The following is a 23494-nucleotide window of genomic DNA, read 5'->3' as shown; positions in this document are numbered from 1 at the left end:
TCTAATTAATTATAGGAAGATGGAACTTTGTAAGGCTTCCTAAGAGCAATAAATTGAATTTAATTGGAAATTAATTTCAAATGATAGGTGAGAAAATAAATATCAAAAAAGCTTTCTATCTATCTAGATTTCAAAATTCATCTATCATTATTCTTTAATTCTTTCCACATGATGTAATGATGATGAGTCCTGGTCAAGATAGAACAATTTATAGTCTTTATAATCTTTTATTGAGTTTACCCAACCAATAGTCACTTTGAATCTCTTGGCCGAGAGCACTGTCTTCCTTGGTTTGAATGTGCCTGTCTTATGGCTCCAGCTCAAGATAATGACTATTTATGAATATTCTAGTCTATGACTATGGTGATGAGGTGTACAGATACAGCTATAACGCTCTGTCGTATGCTGTGTGTAGCCTTCTTACTCCCACTGATCAGCCGCCATTTTCAAATCGTTTCTTTATCTGTTCGCGATATAATAAAATGGCTAATATACCTACTATCTATCAGTCAGTCTTACTTTATGTGTACTAGTTCCAGCTTTTTATTAATGGAAATTTTAAGATAAAAAGTTGAACTACTTTTCAGTTCAGGGCTAGGATGGATTCATTTGAGAGGGTTGCTCAATAGCAAATATCAGTAAGTACCAAATTTAATCGACTATAATGATAACTACGAAATAAAATGAAACAAAAAATATACATTAACAATATACTTTATTACTGTTGATTTTCATTGTCTTTTTTACTCTGAACGCGTATATTTACCCTGTACAAATGGAACACCTGACCATGCTTCCTCACATTTAACGTCATCGTCATACAGTAAATTAACCTATTGAGACTCTCACATTTCAACATGTACGCCACTCCTTGGTCAGGCGAAAACAGGGGAACTCCAAAGCTTTGACAATCGAACATGAAGTATGACGCAGCAATTTTTCCGAACCCGAGATTCTTGCTCGGAGAAACAAGTATACCAGTGTCGTGTGCTTCGAAGAAGTACTCAAGAGCCGCACTTAAATTATACCTATCTTGCAGCTTATTGTACATGAATCCAAAGATGACCTGTTCGAATTTAACTTTGAAGGAGTACGGGTACAGTTCGAAGGTTTTCGGTAGCACCTCAAGGGTTAGTTCCGTATTTGGTTCTTCTCCAACACACTCCAGGCATCGCTGGTGGTAGTGGTCCCCTGCGTCAACTATACCGTCGATGAGGCGGCCGGTCCACGCGCTGAGTCTACAGACTTTAGTGAAGGCGAGCGCGACCACGCAAGTAGCTAGATACTGCGTGCCGCGGTGACTTTCAACATACTTGTCGTGGTTGGGGTGTAGCGATCCCCAGACAGAGTAGAGATCTCCAGGGACTTCTATATCCCAGTCGTTCCATACCGCTGGGGGTGAGCGGCGCGGGCAGCCGATGCTGTTTTCCGTATTCATCCTCGACCACGGAACGCCGTCGGAACACAACCAGTACAGTTTCTCGTCAATCCGAGGGCACCGCTTCTTCGGGCGGAGGTAGGGTGCGTTCGGGTTGACATCTGCTTTAAACATAGGGCTCAGTTTACAGTTTAGTGCCGAGTATTTGGGAAGGGCTTTCACTGACGTCAGTTCGAAGTTGTAAAACTCTGGCTCTTCTACTGTTTCAGGCGACACTACAGTCCGTATCCTATAGAGCACGTTGTCTAGAGTGGGACAGAGCGACCAAGTGGCGTTAAACAGTGTCCTCGGTGGTCTTTTATCTCCTTTTTTAGAGCTGCCATTTGAGGCCACGGACTCGCGCGATGGGCAGTATGATGAGCCGCAGTAGAATTCCGACTCTATGGGGGACTCGTAGGGGTCAAATAAGTGGTAGTATTCATCCGAGTGACACACCACGAGACAACATTCAGGAAACCTGATCATGACGTAACGGAGTCTTTGCATAACGGCGTTCAAATACTGATCCAACGTCCTCTCTGGATTCTCATTAATAACCTCTATCCTCTTTATATTCAGATTGATGTATTTACCATCGATGATCACATTTCTGAGGGCACGCTTCTCGCATATATTCAAGTTGGTGGCCTTGTCCGCTATTTCTAGACCCTTCTCTAGGCAGACGTCGATCATGATTTGGTCCCAGGTTTTTACTGGATGCATGGTGGCTAACAACATGGCTACTAGCGACACGAAGTGGCAATCTTGTATATAATCCGATGAGCTTCTCGGTCCAAGAGACGTTGTCCCTTCAATGACATAGGTCCCACACTCTGACTGTTGGTACCCTATTGGTACTTTCTTGTCGACCATGGAGCCTATATTGGGGTCGATGACGGTGGTTTTCTTCTTCGGCTTGGCTGCTATAGTAGTCTTGGAGTTAGGGCACCTGGGGCGGCCGGTCGCGTATTCATAGTCGTCAGGCAGTTGCATACGAGGCTCTTTGGACAATTGGCGCACGATGATGCGACTCATCACGAACTGCTGGTCTTCTCGTTTGCCGTCCTTGTTGAATAGCATTCTGGAATGAAAGGGAATAGGTGAGTGTGGAATGTGTATCAAGGTAAAGTAGTGATGATTGAGGTCGTGCATTTACATGCATGCATAACAGCTTCAAAGGTGTTGAAGGAGAGCTTATGTAAATTCTTGGCACCCGTCTATTTTGACTTTATAATTGTAGTATGACGAGCCACTCTAGTGGCTATATAGTAGATGGTTGAATAGTTGAGAATTAGATACTTGGATCTAGTCAATGGTTACATCGGTCTTTACTACTACCACAAGACTTACCTCACAGATCTAATTACTATATCTAAGCACTGAATATAATCCGTAATTAAATGAAACACAACTCACCGTGTAACCAAGTCATGTAAAGTCCTAAAGCGCAAGAAGCACGCGCCTCCCATATCAGTATCCTCTCTTAAGCCCATAGGATTACACGGGCTCGCATCATACATATAATACAGGCCATTTCTCAGGAATATGGCGGCGCTATAGTTGCAAGTGGTCATCATGAGGCGGTCGAAGCGGCAGCAGAACTGACGGTTTAGTACCTCTTCCAGCTTCCAGGTGGGCCCTTCGGCGACCACGTCGATTACCGCTTCGTATGTCTGGAAAGGTGGGAAAAATGTGAGTTTTTAGGTATGGTATACCTAGCGACTTAATTAATAAGGTTTGGCCTACATGGCAGTGGCTCCCTCTATCAGTATTTTTTTAAAATATTTACATAGCTGATCTAGATCTATTTAACATCTGCCTAGTTGCCATCTTTAGCAGAGTACATAATGTCGCATCCCGCTTTGTGTTAAACACAGCCATGTGGTTAGTGGGACGTATCGGGTGTCGGTTGAAAACAGTATTCAAATCGGTTTATGCATTTTGGAACAAACTTTGCATAGACCACATACAGATTGATACGTTAATGCAAGATAAAATATGTTTTTTATAAAGGAGCTATAAATCACCTGACGCCCAATCCGAATCCTCGGTATAACATGCATCGGCGCAAACTGGAACTTCGCTCTCTTATTATCATACAACTCTCTTCCCGCTTGCACCACGAAATCAACGATTCCACTCGTCCAAGTGTTTATAGAGTACTTGTATGACGTCACAATCGCCATTATCGAGACGAAAGGCATCACGTGCTGAGCCTCTTCGTTGGCTATAAAATCTGTCCCAGACACGATTTGCGAAGAATCTGGCAACGTGTTGAAGTTACTCGGTTCTAGTAGTTCGTCTGAAGCGGTTTTGGTCGGTTGGAGTATCTCGATTAGCGGCGGTGCGGCCTTTTTGCGTAGTTGTCGTATTTTGTAGCGTTTCTTTGCGTCTTCTGTGAGCAGGACTTGGCGGTCTACTTCGATGGGCTCGAGGGTTTCGATCTCTTCTTCGCAGATACGCGGTGGTGGGGCCAGCTGCAATGAAATTAAATGCTTTTAGAAGCTGTCAACAGAAACTCATGATGAAAGAACCATCGGTGCAGAACTAGATCGTATTCGAACTGATAACGTGAAAATTCCACTTCACATGATCTTTCCCTCTTAAAAAAAGCAGATTCGACCACCATTAAAAAAACATACTTACAACAAAAGTTGTTTGAATTTACCCCCTTTCAGTTTAATACACGTACCCTTTTTACATAGATATGTAACGACTGTATTCCCCGAAGGTTCGCTTCCAGAGGCCAGAGTTCGTTGTGCTAGATGTGCAGGTTTCCTCACAATGTATCCTCCTTCACCGTAAGAGCGATGGCTACATTGTACTTAAACCAACAACTAATCACTCATGCCACTGACCTCTGGCTCCGGCTGCGGCGAGGGCGGCGGCGGCAGCTACTGCGCGCCTCCGCTCCTCCGCCAGCCGCGCCCGCTCCATCATCACTCATCAGCTCATCACACACCAAGGCCTAACCTGGACGGAGGCTAGAGCGGTTGCTGAGGACAGGACGCCGTGGCGCACGCTTGTCATCCAATGAGCGGAGCGCAAATTGCATGAGCGGAGTTTTTATGCAATTTCATTGGTCAATTTCTCCGCTCCACTCCCTTCCTAAAGGCCCTCTGTACCACTGGGGTACCTTAGGACAGCAACAACTAATGACAACACTCACCTCTGGCTCCGGCTGCGGCGACGGCGGCGGCGGCAGCGGCGGCGGCAGCTCCTGGGCCCTCCTCCTTTCTTCCGCTAAACGAGCCTTTTCAGCGGCGCGCCGGTTCTCCGTCTCCTCGTCTATGTCCTCTTCTTCTTCTTCTTCGCCCGCCTGTTGGGGGTTAATTAGTTTTTGTTCGTCAGCCCTTGCTTCAGGGAGCGTATTGGTGGTTTTATTTATTTAATTGCACACTTTACAACAGTAATAAAGTGGGGAGTCGTCGTAGCGACGTCGCTGCCTTAATATTTTTTATAACTGTTTCTTTGGGACGACGCGACACAACGCATCAATGGGCCTCACCCTTAGAGTGGGTTTTAAGCAAACATCGTGGACAACACTCTAGGCTCTAGCCCGACGAGACCAACTACGGCAGGCGTTGGTGGTTGGATGAAGAAGGTTGATGGCAGTAGATAAATCACTTTTTTATAAGAGCTATAAATACGATATTTACCTCTTCACCAGCACCTTCACCAGGCTGCAACAGAAAACAATAATAATAATTAAGTGGATGAAATCGTCTAAATCTAAGGATATCAACATAAGAGCATTGATTAAGGTATCATGATTGATGAAACGCGAAGGTTAAATGCACTCATCCGCGTTGATTCTAAGGCGCGGGCCACACATAAGAGACATGAGACGCAATCAGGCCGCGGACATTTTGTTTCTACTGCGTAACTTTTATACGTAGGTACATGAAAAAAACCGACTTCAAAAAGCCACAAAAAAGTAAGTTATTTTTAATAGTCCGTGCCTAAACTATTCGTTATGTCCAGGGTTTACATACCGGTGGCGGCGGCGGCGGCGCCTCGGGCTCGGGGTCAGGGTCTGGGTCGGGAGCCTCGTTACTCTTGTCTCTGGGGCGCGGCCACGGCGGCACTATCTGCGTGGCCGACACGGTCGGCGAGTCTAGGTCCACTGGAATGTTGATGTGGGGATGTTGGTGAATATGGTTCTGTTAGGTACATAAGTTGTGAGGGGATATTGGTGAGAAGGTGGTTGTTTTAATTTAGTTGACTCTACATATAAATGAGTAAACCTATGTCCTACCGGACTATATGACCTAGCCGGACGCGCCGCCGCCGCCGCCGGTAGCTATATACCCTATATACATAATGGATATAAGAACTAAAGTCTGTTTTTTAATCTTATATACTAAATTTTCAGATTCTTAATGGTTCATAAACAGTCGATTGTCCCGCCAATGCAACGATACCTATGTCACTTATATCCCATTCTATATATAACTGTAAACGTTCAGAATCTGTAAATTTAGTATCTTAGACTAAAAAACAGACTTTAGTCCTTATATTCATTACGTATAGGGTATATAGCTACCGGCGGCGCCTCGGGCTCGGGGTCAGGGTCGGGGTCGGGCGCCTCGTTGCTCTTGTCCCGCGGCCGCGGCCACGGCGGCACTATCTGCGTGGCGGAGACCGTGGGCGAGTCTAGGTCCACTGGAATGTTGGTGAATATAAGGTTCTGTTACATAAGTTGACTGTATAAATGAGTAAACCTATGACCTAACCCGATCCCAAGCTGGAGGCGCCGCCGCCGGTAGCTATATACCCTATACACAATGAATATAAGGACTAAAGTCTGTTTTTTAATCTCAGATACTAAATTTTCAGATTCTTAATGGTTCAGCAACAGTTGATTGTCCCGCGATTATATCCCTATTTCACGGGGAAAGATATCTGTCAAAACCCATATTACATTCGAATAAGGGTAGTTTTTGTTTGTGTCAGACGTCTTTTCTCCTAGAATGGGATATAAGTGACATAGGTATCGTTGCATTGGCGGGACAATCGACTGTGGATGAAATTAAGAATCTGTAAATTATATACCTTTTTACAACAAACATCAAAAATCTCCAACGAAGGTTATTGACGGTTTCTGAATTTGTATTTGGACATGGTCCAAAAGTTTACTTCTCTAGATTGTATGCAGTCGACTTTCCTAGGAATCATTGGGTAATCGCTTCAGAATCTTACGATTACCTACCTACAATGGTGACATCGTGTATGACCTAAATGTAGATCTATCATAAAATGGGGAATGCAGGACAAAATATCTAATGTTATTGAGAACATTACTTTATTAATTATTAGTAATAAAAATTACATAATATGACTTGTTTCAGGTTTTTCTACCACAAACGGAGAGAGAGAACATTCGCCGCAAAGTTTGAACAGTATTGGTATCGGCTCAAAGTTGGTGTCCAAAATATCCCACGAAATATTCTTCTTGCAAATCCTAACTTTGCAATCGCAGTGTCGCAATTTATAATCAGATTTGTCGATGGTCATTTTGATTTCACAGATGTACCTAATGCTTTTCGATATAATATTAGATCAGTTCAGTAAATCCAGATGTTTCATAAAAATAATAAATTTTCTTTTGATTTGTTTTCGCTTCAAAACCAACAGATTTTTGTCATGATGACAGTTTTATTTTTGAAGCATACCATAGTCATAAAAAGTACCTACTAAATCTACTTATCAAAAAGGTTTCATTTTTAGCTCGACTCTCCACACCGGTCAAGTTCCACAATGCTGCTGCACTCATTGTGCTCCATCATCATCATATCAACTTGTCCTGTCACAAGGAGCGCCATAAAGCTTAATAATTTAAATCCTAAATTACCTGGTTTCTCTATCTCTTCATCGGGCGGTGCGTTCTTATACCGCATCGGTATCGGGGGCACGTGCCCCTCCAGAATACTCTCCACTAGCGATATGATGTCTCCCATCTTCTCTTCAGCTAGTTTGGGCTGGAAATACAACGTTCATATAAATTATTGGCGTAGTTAACCTAATTACCATCAACAGTTTAACACGCTTTTGCTCTAGATTAGCCTGATCGGTAGTTTTTACGCATCCTATCGGATATTTTGGTTTCTCTTTGCTATCGTAATAGGTAGGTACAGGTACCCACATAGACATAGAACGTAGTATTAGCCCACTGATAAGTATGTATAATTCTGTTAACCTTATGGTACTATTTTATTCTAAATACATAATAAGTAAATAAGGTATTTAGGGCCTTACCAAAAAAACTTGGACAGTATTTAACAGATGTTTAGCGCTGTCAAACGGATATGAAATCTGTCAAATTTCGTTTCCATTCCATTCCATGTTTCCATTCAAAGCAACCAGATAGTTTTACGCCGGCTCCATACGTTGGCCCCAACGCAGGTCCCAACGCTACTCGTCCAACGTATGGATCTAGAAAATTGCATTGGCCCCAACGTTGGGGCGAGCGTTGGTAGTTGGCCGGCTCGTGTCGGTTTTATCAAAGGAATCTGCGCCAACGCTGGCGATCACTCCCACACGTTGGCGCTTTGCTCAGTGCTGTCGCAACACGCAACGAGTGCGGACGTCGAGCAAGAAGGGATTTCTCATACACAAAATCGTCACCTTTATGGAAAAATTAAAACGTTACAGATTTTATTGAACTTAACAACAAGCACATTCAATAATATGGGACGCAACTCGAAAGGAACATAGAAATCTAAATGTATTAGCTGATGCATGGCGCAGCATTCAACAGAATATGGGCATGATCTTCTCAATTGAAGATTTTAAAAAAGCGGAAATCATTAATTAGCTCATATTTATCGCCTCAGAGCAGTTAACATTTCTGTATCGGACATCTTCACGTTGGCCCTGTCGGGACAGAACTAGTTTATGAGCCAACGTATGTACGCCTCACCCAATTTACAGTCCAACGTTGGTACGAGCGTTGGGACCAACGTGTGGAGCCGGCCTTAGACGACTGATAAGTATGTATAATTCTGTTAACCTTATGGTAAGTACTATTTTATTCTAAATACATAATAAAATATTAAGATTCCATTCAAACGAACCAGATGCAGCACCTACCATCCAGCTAAACACTCACCGCAGCGGCCCCACTAATCTTCGCCGTGGACGGCTTGCTCCACACGTCATCATCCACGTCGGCCACGCCCCCTCTCGCCCCCTCCTAAAATCCTAGCCGACCTAACCATAAACAGTATCCCGAACCAAATCAAAGTGGGTCCCTATGTCTGCGAAATAATCATCTATACAGAGAATGAGTTACGGGCCAGTTGTTTACACCGAAAAATCGATAAGAATCACTTACCGCAGCAGCCCCGCTAATCTTAGCCGTGGACGGCTTGCTCCACACGTCATCATCAACATCAGCCACGCCCCCTCCTTCACCCCCCGCGCCCCGAGGCCCCGCCCCCTCCCCGCCCGCGCCGTCGCAGTCGCAAACTTCTAGTACTCGGCGTTTTACTCGCTTGCGAATGCGGTCGCCGCTTAGAGAGCAGTAGAGCTTGTGCTGGGGAGGAATGGTGGAGGTTTTGGTAATATTGTTATTATAGGAATATTTGGAAGTATGATAAACTTTATCACTACACGCTAAGTATCAGTTGAATTCACAGACTGCCGGAAGTGCATGTAATAATGTAGCGTTCAAATCCACAAAGATCGATATCCACAACTCTTTGATGAGTAACGCCAAGAACATCAGCCGACAAGTCCTCTTACGTCCTGCCTGGACAAAGCAAAAAAAATATATGAGAATATAAAACAAGGATCCGTATTCACCTTATTATCCTTCTTCCGAAGCTTCAAAACTTTGAATCCGTGAACACAGAACGGTGTAGTCTCAGGCATGTAGTCCCAATTAGCTGTGAAGGCTTCAGCCAACGCCCAGGGGTTCAGAAACATCATGACACAGGCTTTCCCACCCTGCAGGGCCCTCAAACCATCAGCTGTCCTCGGGTAAGGGTCATACATGTAATACATCTCTTTCTGCTTCCATACAGCTAGATAGTAATTGCTAAATTCCAGTATACCACAGTTTTCCAGAGTAAAGAATTCTTCGAGACCCCTGTTTATGTTGAATAGGCATTCGTTCGGTGTAAACAACTGCCCAGTAACTTTTTCCCTGTAGATGATTATCTCACAGACATAGGGCCCCACTTTGATCTGGTTAGGAATACTGTTTATGGTTAGATCGGCTAGGATTTTAGGGTTTATGCAGTCGTGGTATAATTTATTTCCTAGTCGCAAGATTTTGTTTACAGTTTTCGAGTACCACGTGTTGGGGGGCGATATTTTCGCGTAAGTCATAGCGACTAACGCTATTGGAAGTGACTGTCTGTATTTAGCGTCTTCAAAGCTTTTGTCGCCTAAATGCATTGTTCCATTGCATATAGCGTTGTTTTCCGTCAGTATCCTGTAGCCCAACATCGCTTTTTCTGCTTGGGTCGGCTCGACATCCGATTCTAAATCTTCGTCATCTTTTTCATCGAGCATTTTGAGGACTTTTAGTGGAGCTAGAACGAATTTTTGGTCTTCAACAATAGAGCGAGATAGAAGCATTTCGGCCACTGACTCTACGTCTTTCACGTTTATGAGAGCGGCTGTTCCATCTTTATAATTGACGAAGCCCTTTTTGTCTCGGCCCGCCGGGTCGAATATGTAGTAGCATATTCTGTCTCGCCATATCACCACTTTCAGGACCCTGCAAGAGAAACGATAGGTCAGGAAATACTTTTTACACTACGATTCACCAGAGATGACCAAAATGCCATTCTTTGGATACAAATGACTAGGCCTGAAACCCCTCCTTCATTGTAAGGAGACCCGTGCCCCAGCGGGGACGTGATGGGTCGTGATGATAATGATGATGATGTGAACAAATGATACGAGAGCAGAGGAAGCGCGACAATGCCGGAATATATCAACAGTAACCGTCACTAGATCTTGAAGCATTCCATCCACCCGGCATCTGCCCAGTACGATTCTATTATATTATATTAGTTCCTGTACATAGTGGCTCTCTCTAGTGAAACCTTTGTAACTAGGTACATTCAGACTAACTTAGCCTATGTTAAACTGGTTACCAACGACTGAGATATCGATCTAATCCATAGATTACTTACCTCGTCATCATAACCCCGGCTCTATTCTGTCTGAAGAACACCCGCAGCGCGCGACACAGGTTGTAGATGCGCGGATCCATACACATCGTGTAACCCACGATCTCAGGCTCGCCGAGCAGAACTTGCATCTTCTTGCCTGGGAATAGAGTATATTTATCTTTGAATACAAACTGGGTATAGCAAAAATATATCAGTTCGATGTGGTTGTTGAGAGTCAGTTGGATGTCATAATTTAAACTACCACTATATAGAGGAATTCTATTGAATAAGTGAGCTAATTTATTGGTAATATTTCAATATTTCATTTTGCTATAAGTAATAAGTTTGTTGTCCTCATCGTTCAAGTTTCACGTTATTTATGTGATTTATGAGTGTCATTTTTTCTTCTACTTATCCCGGAATTCATACGGGAAAAACTTCCATGAAGACAACAAAAGCCTCGCAAGTTAATGTGGAAACAGAACTTTTTGTTTCTGTGCAGGTATCCCAATACATACCCTTATGGTAAAGCTATTTTAGTAACTATGTACTATGGCCTTGTAGCACCCCAATAAATTTTTACTCTTCATTGGCACCTAAGGTAAGAATCTAATACCGTTTAAGTTCAACGCGTGTTTCTTGCCGAAGGGCAGCACCTCGCAGATGCCGCGCACCGCCTCGTGGTCGTGCACCTTCTCTAGTAGCTGCAGGTACCTGGGGAGGGGGGGATGGATGGGTGGAGTTGGAGGTACAGTTGGAGGAAGTTGTGGAGGTAGGTTGGAAGTGTTTGGGCAGGAAGATTGGAGGAATTTGGAGATGTCGCGGTTCATTGCCGAAGGTGGTAGTGGATCGCCGCCGCGCTCATCACCAGCTTCATCATGTTATCAACTTAATCAATTTATAATATGTCCGATATTTGTAGTACTCCGTAATGGAGTAAATAACTCTAGTGCGTGCCCCAAGGGCGTACCCAGGATTTCAGCTAGGGGGGGGCAGCTCTTGAGATGATGGTCGGTCGGGTATATTGAAACAAAAATCATGAAAATTGTCTTTTATTAAAGTCAACTAGGCCAATTGCGTCTACGGGCCAAATTAATCTTTTCGATCCTATTTGAAAACGGCTTTATCAATGTTGAAAAATGCCATCTAGTTACGTTGGCTTAAACTAAATACTTACTTACTGCAGACAGATGGTGTTGTAGTCAACATAATATCATCCAAGTATTCAGTCTTTTTGTGATTTGCACACTTTTTTGAAAGTTTGGTACTGTGACAGGTGATTGAAAATGTGAATCTAAAGTTTTCTTTATCAATTGATTTTATTCAGTTGGTATTCTAAACAATAGTCATTGGGCTACTTATATAGACACAAATTTTCAATGAAATAGCTTTATTTGATGAATTAATGATCTTAATTTTTTTATGTTTGATAAAAGTCTTGGGGTAAATGCGTTAGGCGTAATGGGGCTATTGCGATTGTTACAACGCATTGCCTCAAAACAGAAATCGTCAACACGACGCACTAAAGTTGTCGGGTAAGTGTAAGTGTACAACCCGACTGTCAGATTTTTTCAAGCTGCCCGAAGGCCTCTGACTAGGCTTAACAACTGCTGCCGAAGCAGCAACCGGGACCCACGGCTTAACGTGCCATCCAAAGCACGGAAGCGTCCAGAAAAGAACCATTTGAAATCGGTCATCCATCCAAGGCTGACCGTGCCATGTGTTAACCTCAGTGATCAGTTACGATCACTGAAACCAGCTCGATAAGGATTTTTACTATTTATGAACACTAAACTTATTGAAGAGTATGGGTTTTGCCATGCACATATTTTAATTGATATCTAAGTTTAATACCCGTATTTGATCCAATCTTACTATTTTTCTAAAGAATATAAATGAGAGGATGTATGGATGTTACTTCATCTTATTCACAACTGTCACTCACCACTATTAAATCTACATTCTTACTCACTTTAAAGGAGTACTTAGGTAGTTCTTTTTGCATAAAAATGTTATTTGGATTTATCATGGAGTAAATGCGTCCATGAAAATAAGACGAATTTTCCTGATTTCTACTAAATCATCTGTGAATTCGTCAATAGTTTCTTTTGGCTAAATTAAGTGCCATACTATTGCACAAAAAAATTAACTGGATAAAACTCTCTTATTTTTTTCACGGAAAGCTGACCTATTGAATAGTTACATACTAAAAACACATTTTCCTCAAACCTGGAAAATGCGTTCAACATCCCTTTTTTTGAGACACTAAATAAGAATAATAATAAATATGTGGGGACATCTCACACACGGCCATCCGACCCCAAGCTAGGCAGAACCTGTGTTATGGGTGTCGGACAGCTGATATATCTACACAAATACATAGATAGACAGATACTAAATATAAATATCAACACCCAAGACCCGAGTACAAATATTTTCCTTTAAACAAATATCTGCCCCAGCCGGGAATCGAACCCGGGACCTTCGGCTCAGTAGTCAGGGTCACTAACCACTACGCTATTCGGTCGTCAAAATAAGAAACTTTTATAAGATTCCAGCAAAGAAATCAATGCTTTAAATTTGTTAAGAAATAGTTGTTCAATAGTCGTTAGTTTCTTAAAGTTAATATCTCACTTTTACATTAAATTTTTCATACCTTTGCTCCCATTATTCCGAAAACTTTTAGTGATCTAAAAATACAACGTAACCCCAGTTGACCTTAATTACTTTGATTAAGATACAAAACAAAATAGGTAGGTAGGTAAGAGTAGATAATACGTTTTTAATTCCGACTTGGCAGGAAAATTTACGTTTATTTTATCTTCTAGGGGGGGGCAGCTGCCCCCCCCTGCCCCTACCTGGGTACGCCCTTGGCGTGCCCGCTCCGCCCGCTGGCGTCGTGGACACGGACTGACGCACATAGGTAAAGAATGCGTTTCACGCCTCTATAATATAATTTTATGTTATAAATTAAATTATATACAGGGTGTAGCAAAAAGGGACGAGTTAATTTTTTTTAAGGGAATGTTAAAATTTTATTGCAACACCCTGTAAGTATAGTAGTCTACTCCAACATACCAAGCCTCCCCCGTAGCTAGCAGATTGTCGACCAGTTTCGTGGTCCACTGCCTGGGGTGGTAGTGGAACGCGAGGCAGTACGCCGTCACACTCATCACCAGGGCTTGCTTGCCGCGGGACTTTGCACCTGAGTGGGATAGGGGTTAGGGTCATTTTCGGTTATGATTTGAAAGAGGTAAGGTTAAGTTGATACAAGGTAGGTCAGTTAGTATTAATTTGAGGAGTTTAGACATTCTCAGAGACTGTAAATTATCAATAGGAGCTAAGAATAAGGAAACGAAAGTGATTCGTGCTTTTTCCTGAATTTTCAGGAGCAACCGAGCGTCATTATAAGCCTATCCGGCCGGTTCTGCTTGCAGATTTTAAAAGCTTTAGCGGTATAATAACCTGAGTTCTCTTACTTCATTTATTTAAATTTCATACCCTGCAGTAGCTCAACATAGGCCGAAGCAGAAGAAAACACTAGCAACCACTTACCAAACCGCTCATCGTACATATTATGCGAGCCCAGCAGTATGCCGTAGCGTATGTCTGGTTTCACCTCCTTCTTGCACGCTAGCTTCGTAAGCGAGTGCGTCTTGAACATGCCCTTGCGGAGGCGGCCGCGGCCCTGGTGGGAAAATAAATAAGTTTAGTGTTATGCATTTAAATAATAATAATATAAATATAGTAAGAAACACACGAGTTTCGACTCTTTACGTCAAAAAGGTAAAATTATATTATCACAACACAACACGACGTCCATTTTAAACCTTATGAATTTGGGGGTTAATAGGTGCAGCAGATGACGTAGAAATCATGTAGGTATCTTGATCAAAATGGCGGCAAATGGCCATTTCCATTTTGTATATAATTTTTTTATGATTTAATTTGCATTCATTCGCCATTGCTATAATATTACTTACTATAATACCAATAAGTAGTGCATCCTCTTTTTCGAATTTCTAATTTCATTTAATCTTCTCGTTAGATCAGATTAACCTGCTTTCAGTTAGATCGCTGATATACCTACTTAACTCTACCATGCACTTGCATATCTAATTATCATCTTGATGATGATGATGATGAAATCCTCTTATCCCTCATCAGGGACATAGGGCTCGAAGAAAGGATTTCCACTTCTCCCGATCCTGCGCGGCCGCTTCCAGGTCGTCCCAGCCGAGACCAGTTGATGCAGCCTCCTTTTCAACTGACCGCCTCCAGGTGGTACGGGGGCGGCCCGGCCTTCTCTTCCCCTTCGCTTGCCATTTCAACCCTTGTTTGGACAGGTGATTGTCTGGTCTCCGCAGCACATGCCCAATCCAGCGCCATTTCCTGAGTAGGATCTCCTTGTCAATGGGTGTCTGGTCAGTCATCTCCCACAGTCTTGCGTTAGATATGGTTCGTGGCCAGTAGATCCCCAGTATGCGCCTCAGACATTTGTTCACGAACACCTGAAGTCTACTGGTTACTTCATTCTTAACGAGCCATGTCTCGCACCCGTACAGGAGGACTGACTTGACATTGGAGTTAAAAACTCTGATCTTGGTACGCCGAGTGATGATGCGAGACGTCCAAACAGGCTTCAGTTGCGCATATGCAGCTCGGGCTTTGTTGATGCGTGCTTCTACATCCGCCTCCGCTCCGCCCAGTGGGTCCACGACGCTCCCCAGGTAGGTAAAACGCTGCACTTGTTCGACAACGTCGCCGTTCACATATATGGGGGCTGAATCGGAGGTATTTAGGCGCATATCTTTGGTCTTGCTACAGTTGATGCGCAGGCCTTCCTCAGCAGCAACGTTTGCGAGGTCATCGGTCTTGGACTGAAGATCGTCACGAGATGTCGCGAGTAAGCAGAGATCGTCGGCGAAGTCTATGTCTTCGAGGGTCTTATCCTGCAACCATTGTAGTCCCCTCTCTTCTTTACTACTCACTCTGCGCATCACGTCATCCAAGACTACAAGAAAGAGAAGCGGGGACAGCAAACAGCCCTGTTTGACTCCGGCAGTGACTGTTATCGGTTCTGTTAGTTGGCCTTTGTGCATCACTCGGCAAGAGGAACCCTCATAAAGGCATTTGATAATTTGTATAACCTTGGCCGGTATACCTCTTCGCCTAAGGATTCGCCAAATGCTACACCATTTCACCCGATCGAAAGCTTTTTCGAAGTCTACGAACAGAGTATAGAGTTCTTTCCGCATTTCATTGCACTGCTCCAGAATCACTCGCAGTACGTTGATCTGGTCGGTGCAAGATCGCCCCGCTCTGAATCCACTCTGTTCGTCCCTCAGCGTGTAGTCAACTGCGCTTCTCATTCTGTCTAGCAGGACTTTGCTCAGAATCTTGGAGCACACCGGCAACAGGTTGATTCCTCGCCAGTTGGAGCATTGGGACAGGTCACCTTTCTTCGGTAGCTTAATTATAATGCCCTCCTTCCAGCTGTCAGGTATTTTGCCCGTTTCCCAGACCGCTGTCATCAGGGGCAACAGTATATCAGCTGTTACGTCCGCGTTTGCCTTTAATGCTTCCACTGGGATGCCATCATTTCCAGGAGCTTTACCACACTTTAGGCCATTGATGGCACGTGCAATTTCAGCCTTGTCCGGAGGATCAACTTTGATGTCTAGAACATTACATTCTAGGTCGACATCGCTGTCAGCCTCTGCTGCGGCTTCATTGTCCAGAGTGTGGAAGACCTCGTTGAAGTGCTCATGCCATCTGCGCAATTGTTCTTCCAGCGTAGTGAGCACCTTTCCTGCTTTGTCTACTACTGGCCGCGTTGTCGGTGGTTTATTGCAAAGCTCTCTTCCGGCACGGTACAGCTCTCTGGTGTGTCCTGCGTGCGCCGCCAGTTCCGCTCTTCGGGCTATCGATGCCGCTCTCACTCGTTTGTCCCTTTTAGCACTGCGCTTTATGTCGCTTTCACATACAAAATATTCATAGGCAAGGATCTCTTTGATGTTCTGGTCGTTTTCCGCATTAAGTTTCTCTTTGATGGATTTTCGGTGTAATATTTTATTCCATGTTTCAGCGGATATCCATTCCTTCTTCTGCGGGTTACTGTGGCCTAAGAACATTTCGCAGCAATTGAGCAGTACACCTTTAACAGCGCTCCACTGTTCCTCCACTGAAGCTTCTTCAACCCTCTGCGTGTGGTACTGGTTGTGTAATTCCACACTAAATTCATGCTTCCTGTCAGGATTCTGGAGTTTGGAAACATCGAAACGCCGAGATAATGTGGTTGTCTTAGTCTGCACCTTTGCTATCTTCAGGCGGATTTTTGCCACTATGAGATGGTGGTCACTGTTCACGTCTGCTCCTCTTCGGTTGCGGACATCTAATAAAGAGTGTCGCCATTTCCTACTTATCATGACGTGATCTATTTGATTTTCAGTACGTCTATCAGGAGAGACCCAGGATACCTTATGGCAGTCTTTATGTGGAAATATCGATCCTCCAATCACCAAATCAAATTCACAGCAGAAGTCTACGAGCATGTTGCCATTTTCCGTTCGTGTTCCTAACGCATGCTTCCCTACCCACGACTCTATGTTGTGATTGTCGTCCCCAATCTGCGCGTTATAGTCACCCATGCAAATCACAATATCGCCTTTCGGAATAGTTCGCAATGCTTGCGAGAGTTGATCATAGAACGCTTCCTTCTTGTCCAGTTTCGCTGCGTTAGTAGGCGCGTAACATTGTACTACTGTGATATTTCTCACTTTGGACTTGAAGCGTGCTGTGATTATTCTGTCCGACACCGCTTTCCAGCCAAGCAGACTGTTTCGGGCATTTCTGGTGAGCAGGATACCAACACCGTATTCGTGTTTCTCTTCCTGTCCCGAGTATAGAAGGGTATAATCTTCAATTTTTTGTTCCCCAAAGTCTTTCCATCTCGTTTCAGAAATGCCAAGTATCTCTAACTGGTAGTCCCGCATATATTTGACAACTTGGTGTCCTCTACTTTCTTCGCGCATCGTGCGAACATTCCAACATCCAATCAGAGTCCTTAATTTCATGCCAAAAGTCGTTTGTTGAAAATCGGTCCGTGTATTCCTTCTTTGAGTTTCAATAATTTTAAATTTCAGATATACAGGTAATTAGCCCATAGTATCCTAGACGGCTAGCAGGGCTGCTGCTTCAAAGCGTGCCGTCACACTCGGTTTGTTCTCGAAGTACCTTCTTCTATCGTCCTTTCTGGAGGCATTTAGACCTCCAAGGCCGCCGAGAGCCTCTTCCAGCCGAAGCCAGGTGTATGGTTATACCGCCACTGCTCGGTCGTCAGAGCCTCGTCTGTTGTCCAGCAGGGAGCACCACGGCGCGGTGCCTGCCACGCCGCCGCCATCCGGCGCGTGCAGGTGAGGTTGACAGTTGGGTCGGATAAGATTTTGTGTTCCGTTCTCCCCTTACTCCCCTTATTATCATCTTACCTTTCTCTTAATCATACTCCAAGGCCACTTGTCCCGGCCGTCAGGCCCTGGACCAAAGTACTCATCTTCAGACTTCACTCGGCGCAAGCGCTTCGACCGACGCTGGGCACTGGACTTGGACCTATACTTTGTAAAATATAGCATGAGCCTTATGACAGCTGTCAACTCCATCATTTTATTGTTGGTTTTAAAGTACAAAATAACTTTATTCACCGGACATAAGAATGTATCAATAAAAAGGCTATATGACTCTTGCTATATTTTACAACGTGTCGATGGAGCTGCCTTCAGATTGATATACTTAACTCTACCGTGTACTTTCTTAACATTATAATCTTACCTTTCTCTTAATCATACTCCAAGGCCACTTGTCCCGTCCGTCCCCGGGTCCGAAGCACTCGTCTTCAGACTTCATTCGGCGTGGCCGCTTAGACTTGCGACGCTGGCCTGACTTGCCCGACTTGCCTGACTTGGAGCGCCCCAGGCAGTAGCGGAGGGGTTGGCGAGGTTTAGGGCTGTGTGAAATGGGGGGTTAAAGTGATGTGTAAAATAATATTAAGTACTGTAACTGTACGAGGGCGATACCGAAATGATCGGGAATAGAAAAAAGTACAAAGATATCATAATATTATTTACTTTTATTGTTTTTCAAAGTAGTCTCCGTGACATTCAATGCACTTTTTCATTCGATTAAACCAATCATTGAAACAGTAATTCCAGTCTGAAGTGGATACTGTCAAAACAGCTGATTTGTAAGCTTCGACCGCCTCTTCTGGGCCGCTAAACCGTTGACCACGTAGCATATCTTTAATTCTTGGGAATGTAAAATAATCATTGGGGCTCAGATCAGGGCTATACGGAGGATGGTCCATCAACTCCACGTTTTCCATATTTAAAAACGTTCTTGTTTTGCGAGCGGTATGAGAGCTTGCATTATCGTGGTGAAGGATTATACGACGATTCGGGTTAGTTTTACGAAGTTCTCTTACGACTTCCGGCAAACAAACTGTTGTGTACCAATCAGCAGTAACCGTCCTTTGTTCTTGTAATGGAATCGTAGCCACATGGCCAGTTTTCGATACAAACGAAGCGACCATTTTTTTCGACACGCTGCGTGAGCGAATAACTTTTGTTGGCTTGACTTCACCTTCGAAGACCCAAACTGCCGATTGATGTTTTCTTTCGGGCTCATATGAATAAATCCACGATTCATCACCAGAGACGATATTGTAGACAGCATTTGAACTGCCTCCATTGAACCGTTGCAGAGCAGATCGACACCAATTAAGGGCCCGTACAGGGTGACGTGCCGCGCCAATTTTGGGTTTTCAATGCTCTTCACACAGCACACGCAGTGACACGCACACATGTAAGTTTGCACAGTGGGTCGATAAACTTTTACTCGCCAACTTTATTGACAATTATGTTCAAGTACATTTTGGGTGATTTTAGGGTAAGTAAGTATAATTCTTACTTACACTGGTAGGCACCAGGAAAGAGTAGAAATTAATAGGGGTGCCACTTTACTCTATACTCGGAACCCGATTAGCTTTCTCAAACAAATGTGGTATTTACTTGTAGAAAGGTAACTAAAAGTATTAAAGTGTAGATAATAAGTTTCGGGCATCCTCCAGCCAACTGAACCCCGACGACAAAGCAAAGTAAATACATAGTGTCGCAAAAGGGCTATACTAAGCCAAAAGGGGATGACTCAAAGGGTCATTCTGAACAACTTTTGTTCTACGAGATTTGCAAATTCGCGAAAAAAAATATTCGTTTTCCATGGTAAAAAGTCACATGTCCAACAAAGTTTCTATGAAAAAGGTTTTTTTTGTTAATTTCCAAAACTCGTAGAGCAAAAGTTCAGAATGACCCCCTGTCTTACTCCTTTTTACCCGACTGCCGAAGGAGGAGGGTAATGTTTTTTGATTGTATGTATGTATATATGTATGTTTGTCTGTTTAGCCTAGTAGCCTAAACGGCTTGATAGATTTTGATGTATGAGGTATTGTTAGAAGCGTATTGATGGCGCGATGGCTATAGGCTATGTGACGTTCCATTAAAATGTACATAGCGCCCTCTTGAGGACATAACGTGATGATCGAAAAAATAATAATTCAACTTTGCCGTGTAAGGTATCAAATGAAAGGACTTGATTTTCACATTACAAAAATATGCATATTGAAGGTATTTAAATAACAACACCAAAATTATTGAAATAAAAAATGATCATGAACTACCTACCGACGTAAAATTTCATAAAATAAAAACAACTAAAAGTTACAAATAAAAAAATACAATTATAAAAAACTAAAAACCTGACTGTACGCTAAAAACATGAAAACGAGTCCCAATGTTAATGGAAAGTATCGCAGGCGGGGACCAACTTGACCGCCACTCAAGGCCGTTTTCTAAGTAACATTCAGCTAAATGGTGAACCCTCTGCTGGTATAATTTGTTTATATACCGCTTTTTCAATACCTGTAAGTACATTTTTTGGCAGCATAATATTTTTACTTAATTTTAGGGTTTCGAACGTCAAAAGAAAAAAAGCAACCGTTATAGGATCTCTTTGTTGTCCGTCTGTCTGACTGACTGTCTGTCACCGCCCTTTTTCTCAGAAACGGGTAAAGATATCAAGCTTATATTTCGCATAGATGGGGAGTACCCCAAAAAAAATATTATGGTACACCCTGTCCCACACAAGTAAATTGGGGCTTATATTTTTTCCAGTTATTTTGATGTGTATCCTTTTTTTTTCTTTGTTGTTTTGTATAAGTATGTGTTTCTTTTCTTTAAATCTGTATTTTTTTGTTGTTGCTGTCTATGTGTCGAAAAAATGTATCTTTATCTTCAAATCACGCCATCTATCGTTTGTTTTTTTTTGTGGCTACTGTCTATAGAAGAAATTCCGTCATTGACAATTTTACGTTACGAATTTATTTTTATTTATTTTATTTTTATTTTTACATTTTCGTGGAGAATCAACAGCATTTGTTAATAAATAATTATTACTTATGAACACATAACAACTTGATGCCATTAACAGAATGAACTTAGTAAACCCAGTAAACCTAACACATCCAGAGGAAAAACAAAATCTCTTTCTCTCTCTCTGAAAAACATACTTAATAGCCCAAACTCGATGCTTTTAGCTATTAACATCTTTGAAATAAAATTGAGCCACCACCGTGTTACTGCCCTCATCAGATCCTCACGAGACCATACCTCAACCAGCACCAAGAGACTGTATTTTTGATCCCTAACCTAATGTTCGTGCTTATTGTCATCACTTAGATCCATTCGCTATATTCCTGCTCCTCATCAGACTTTTACGAGACTGTAATATCACGAGAATATTGCACACTATCTAATTTAATTTAATGTATTGAATATACTGGAAGAATTATGCTTCCTCAATTTCAAATCAAATTATGTTGGTGTCTTAAAAGTTGAAAAAGTGCAATGATAACCAATGTGCAGTGATTTTGTATCTGTACACGATAAGATCGCGAGCTGTCAGTGCTGCCTAAACCGACGTGACCCTTCTTTGGAGGCCACCGGCCGACTGAGTCAAACGTCACTTGTGTTTATGATTTTATAACACAGAAAGCCGCCATAGATATTTGTATGAAGATTTGAGGGAAAAAAATTGCTCAAGTTTGGGATTAATTTACACAAAATAAGTGTGTGTTTATTAAAAAACAAGGTATTTAGCGCCTAGTCCAAGCCTTTAACTTTATAATATGATAAAAATCATATGAAAATTCTTAATAATTACGACACAGTTGTTACAATACGGGAGTGTGATTGACTGGTTTTTCTTGATATTCTGAAATTAATTTACAGTTATCCATAATCATTTACTTAAATTCGAATGATTCAGCACCTAGCTAGACTCTTCAACTACCTGTGTGATTTTTTTTAAGGCTGTAGAGCATCATTTACTACATAATTCTATGACAATGCCAACCCTCGATTCCCTATTGCAGACCCTTAACACGAGCCGACTTTTGTTCCTCGGTCAAACGGTGGGGCACCCAGCGCGAAACTAACTTCTTGACACCCAGTTCTTCATGTAAAATGGTTTGAATGGCTGTCATACCAATGCTGAGAGAAGCCCGAATCTGCTCGTATGTCACATGTCTATCTTCTTTTATTAACTGGCGTACAGCATCGATGTTATCTTGTGTTACCGCTGTTTTTGGCCGACCAGTAGAAGGGACTGTGGTAAGAGAGGAACGTCCACGGCGAAACTCAGAATACCAACGATATATAGTCGTTTTACTTGGTGCTTCAAGTTTATAAATAGAAACAAGCTCGGCGAGACATTGTTCTTGAGATAAACCTCGACGAAAGTTGTGAAAAATTATTGCACGGAAATGTTCCCGCGTAAGCTCCATTTTTTACACCGACTTGTCAAATTCAAATGGTCAATACTCTTTTATTTTTTACTTTTTTTAAAATTCGAAAATGGAATTATGTTTGAAAAAACACTACATTTGATACACCAAAAAGGTTTCACTCTAATTTATTCCTAAGTATTCTATTCCCGATCTTTTCGGTGTAGCCCTCGTAGCGAAGCGGGTCTGTACACTTGATTAATACGCTGATCTGCTACTAAGGATAAATAAATTACTATAATTATATCCTATTTATTACCTACTATAATATTATGAATATATATTTCTAACCTAACTTACCGAATATTTCTGTGTCGAGGGCATGCGTTTCTCGCGCATATACTGGAACAATTTTAGATGCATCAAATAAAATTATTGGGGTTTTCTATAAAAACACATGAAAAAAAAAGAGATTTTATGGACTTAGGTAGGTACTTACCTTTTTCTTTTTCGTCTCTTCTTTTTTCTGCAAAAGAAATATAATTGTTTACACGAACACCGCATTTACAAAAGATACATTTTAAAGTATTATTTATATATTCATTTTTGTATGAGCTAATAATGTGTACAATTGAGTATATGTACTTACGGACATGGCAGCTTCATTCCGTGGAAATCCATAAATTCCGACACGTAATCTTTATCCTTATTCATAATGATGCCACTGTGCGGTCGATGCAGCCTGCAAAAAATATAAGAAGTGTTATATATACGGGAGATGAGTGAAACGACTGCTGGCTTGTAGCACACTGACCGTATATTGAATAGTGCCCTATACTTAACGGTGGCGCAGCCACACCTATACATATACCTATGTAATATCCCTCCACCAATAGCTAACTGTTATCCCTTATACTTTAACAATAGCACAATTGACACTTAAACCTAAAAGAACTTCTTATAATCTACTTTAGGAACATTTCTTAAAAGCATGGTAGTCAGCCCGGCTCCTCTGACTGGACTATGGTCGTCCCGGGCGGGGCCCGGCGCCGCGGCCGGGGCGGCTACTGGAGCCGCGCTCACTGGCCTGTGCTCAGGAGTACCTTCTACAGGCAACTC

At 42.5% G+C, this 23494-nt stretch overlaps 1 protein-coding gene across 3 annotated transcripts; it reads right to left on the bottom strand.

Annotated features, from left to right (window-relative positions):
- Positions 1–698: 698 nt before the first annotated feature.
- Positions 699–23123, bottom strand: LOC105395304. 3 transcript variants are annotated; one of them, XM_048621563.1, is made up of 18 exons: positions 23025–23111; positions 22875–22901; positions 22736–22777; positions 18373–18547; positions 14101–14233; positions 13624–13750; positions 11162–11259; positions 10567–10702; positions 9224–10145; positions 8754–8954; positions 7272–7398; positions 5973–6082; positions 5413–5433; positions 5077–5100; positions 4587–4736; positions 3445–3894; positions 2834–3090; positions 699–2498 (listed from the first exon to the last, which is right to left on the bottom strand). In XM_048621563.1, exons 1-18 carry the CDS (start codon positions 23087–23089, stop codon positions 719–721), a joined length of 4845 nt encoding a protein of 1614 aa, XP_048477520.1. In that variant the 5' UTR covers positions 23090–23111; the 3' UTR covers positions 699–718. The 3 variants fall into 3 exon arrangements, with proteins under 3 accessions (XP_048477520.1, XP_048477519.1, XP_048477518.1); XM_048621562.1 differs by having other exon boundaries at positions 5413–5466; positions 6006–6082; XM_048621561.1 differs by lacking the exon at positions 5973–6082 and having other exon boundaries at positions 5413–5543; positions 23025–23123.
- Between the last annotated feature and the right edge of the window lie 371 nt (positions 23124–23494).

This window comes from Plutella xylostella, chromosome 6, assembly GCF_932276165.1.
Source record: "Plutella xylostella chromosome 6, ilPluXylo3.1, whole genome shotgun sequence".
Classification (NCBI taxonomy): Eukaryota; Metazoa; Arthropoda; class Insecta; order Lepidoptera; family Plutellidae; genus Plutella; species Plutella xylostella.
The sequence above is the reverse complement of the archived record's forward strand: the minus strand, read 5'-3'. Positions and strand labels throughout refer to the sequence as shown.

Coding starts and splice junctions, on each gene's coding strand:
- LOC105395304 (XM_048621561.1), bottom strand. CDS start 23,089: ATGAATAAGGATAAAGATTACGTGTCGGAATTTATGGATTTCCACGGA. Junction 5,544..7,271: donor TGAAGAGATAGAGAAACCAG/GTAATTTAGGAT, acceptor TCAACATTCCAG/TGGACCTAGACTCGCCGACC. Junction 2,499..2,833: donor TTACATGACTTGGTTACACG/GTGAGTTGTGTT, acceptor CTTTCATTCCAG/AATGCTATTCAACAAGGACG.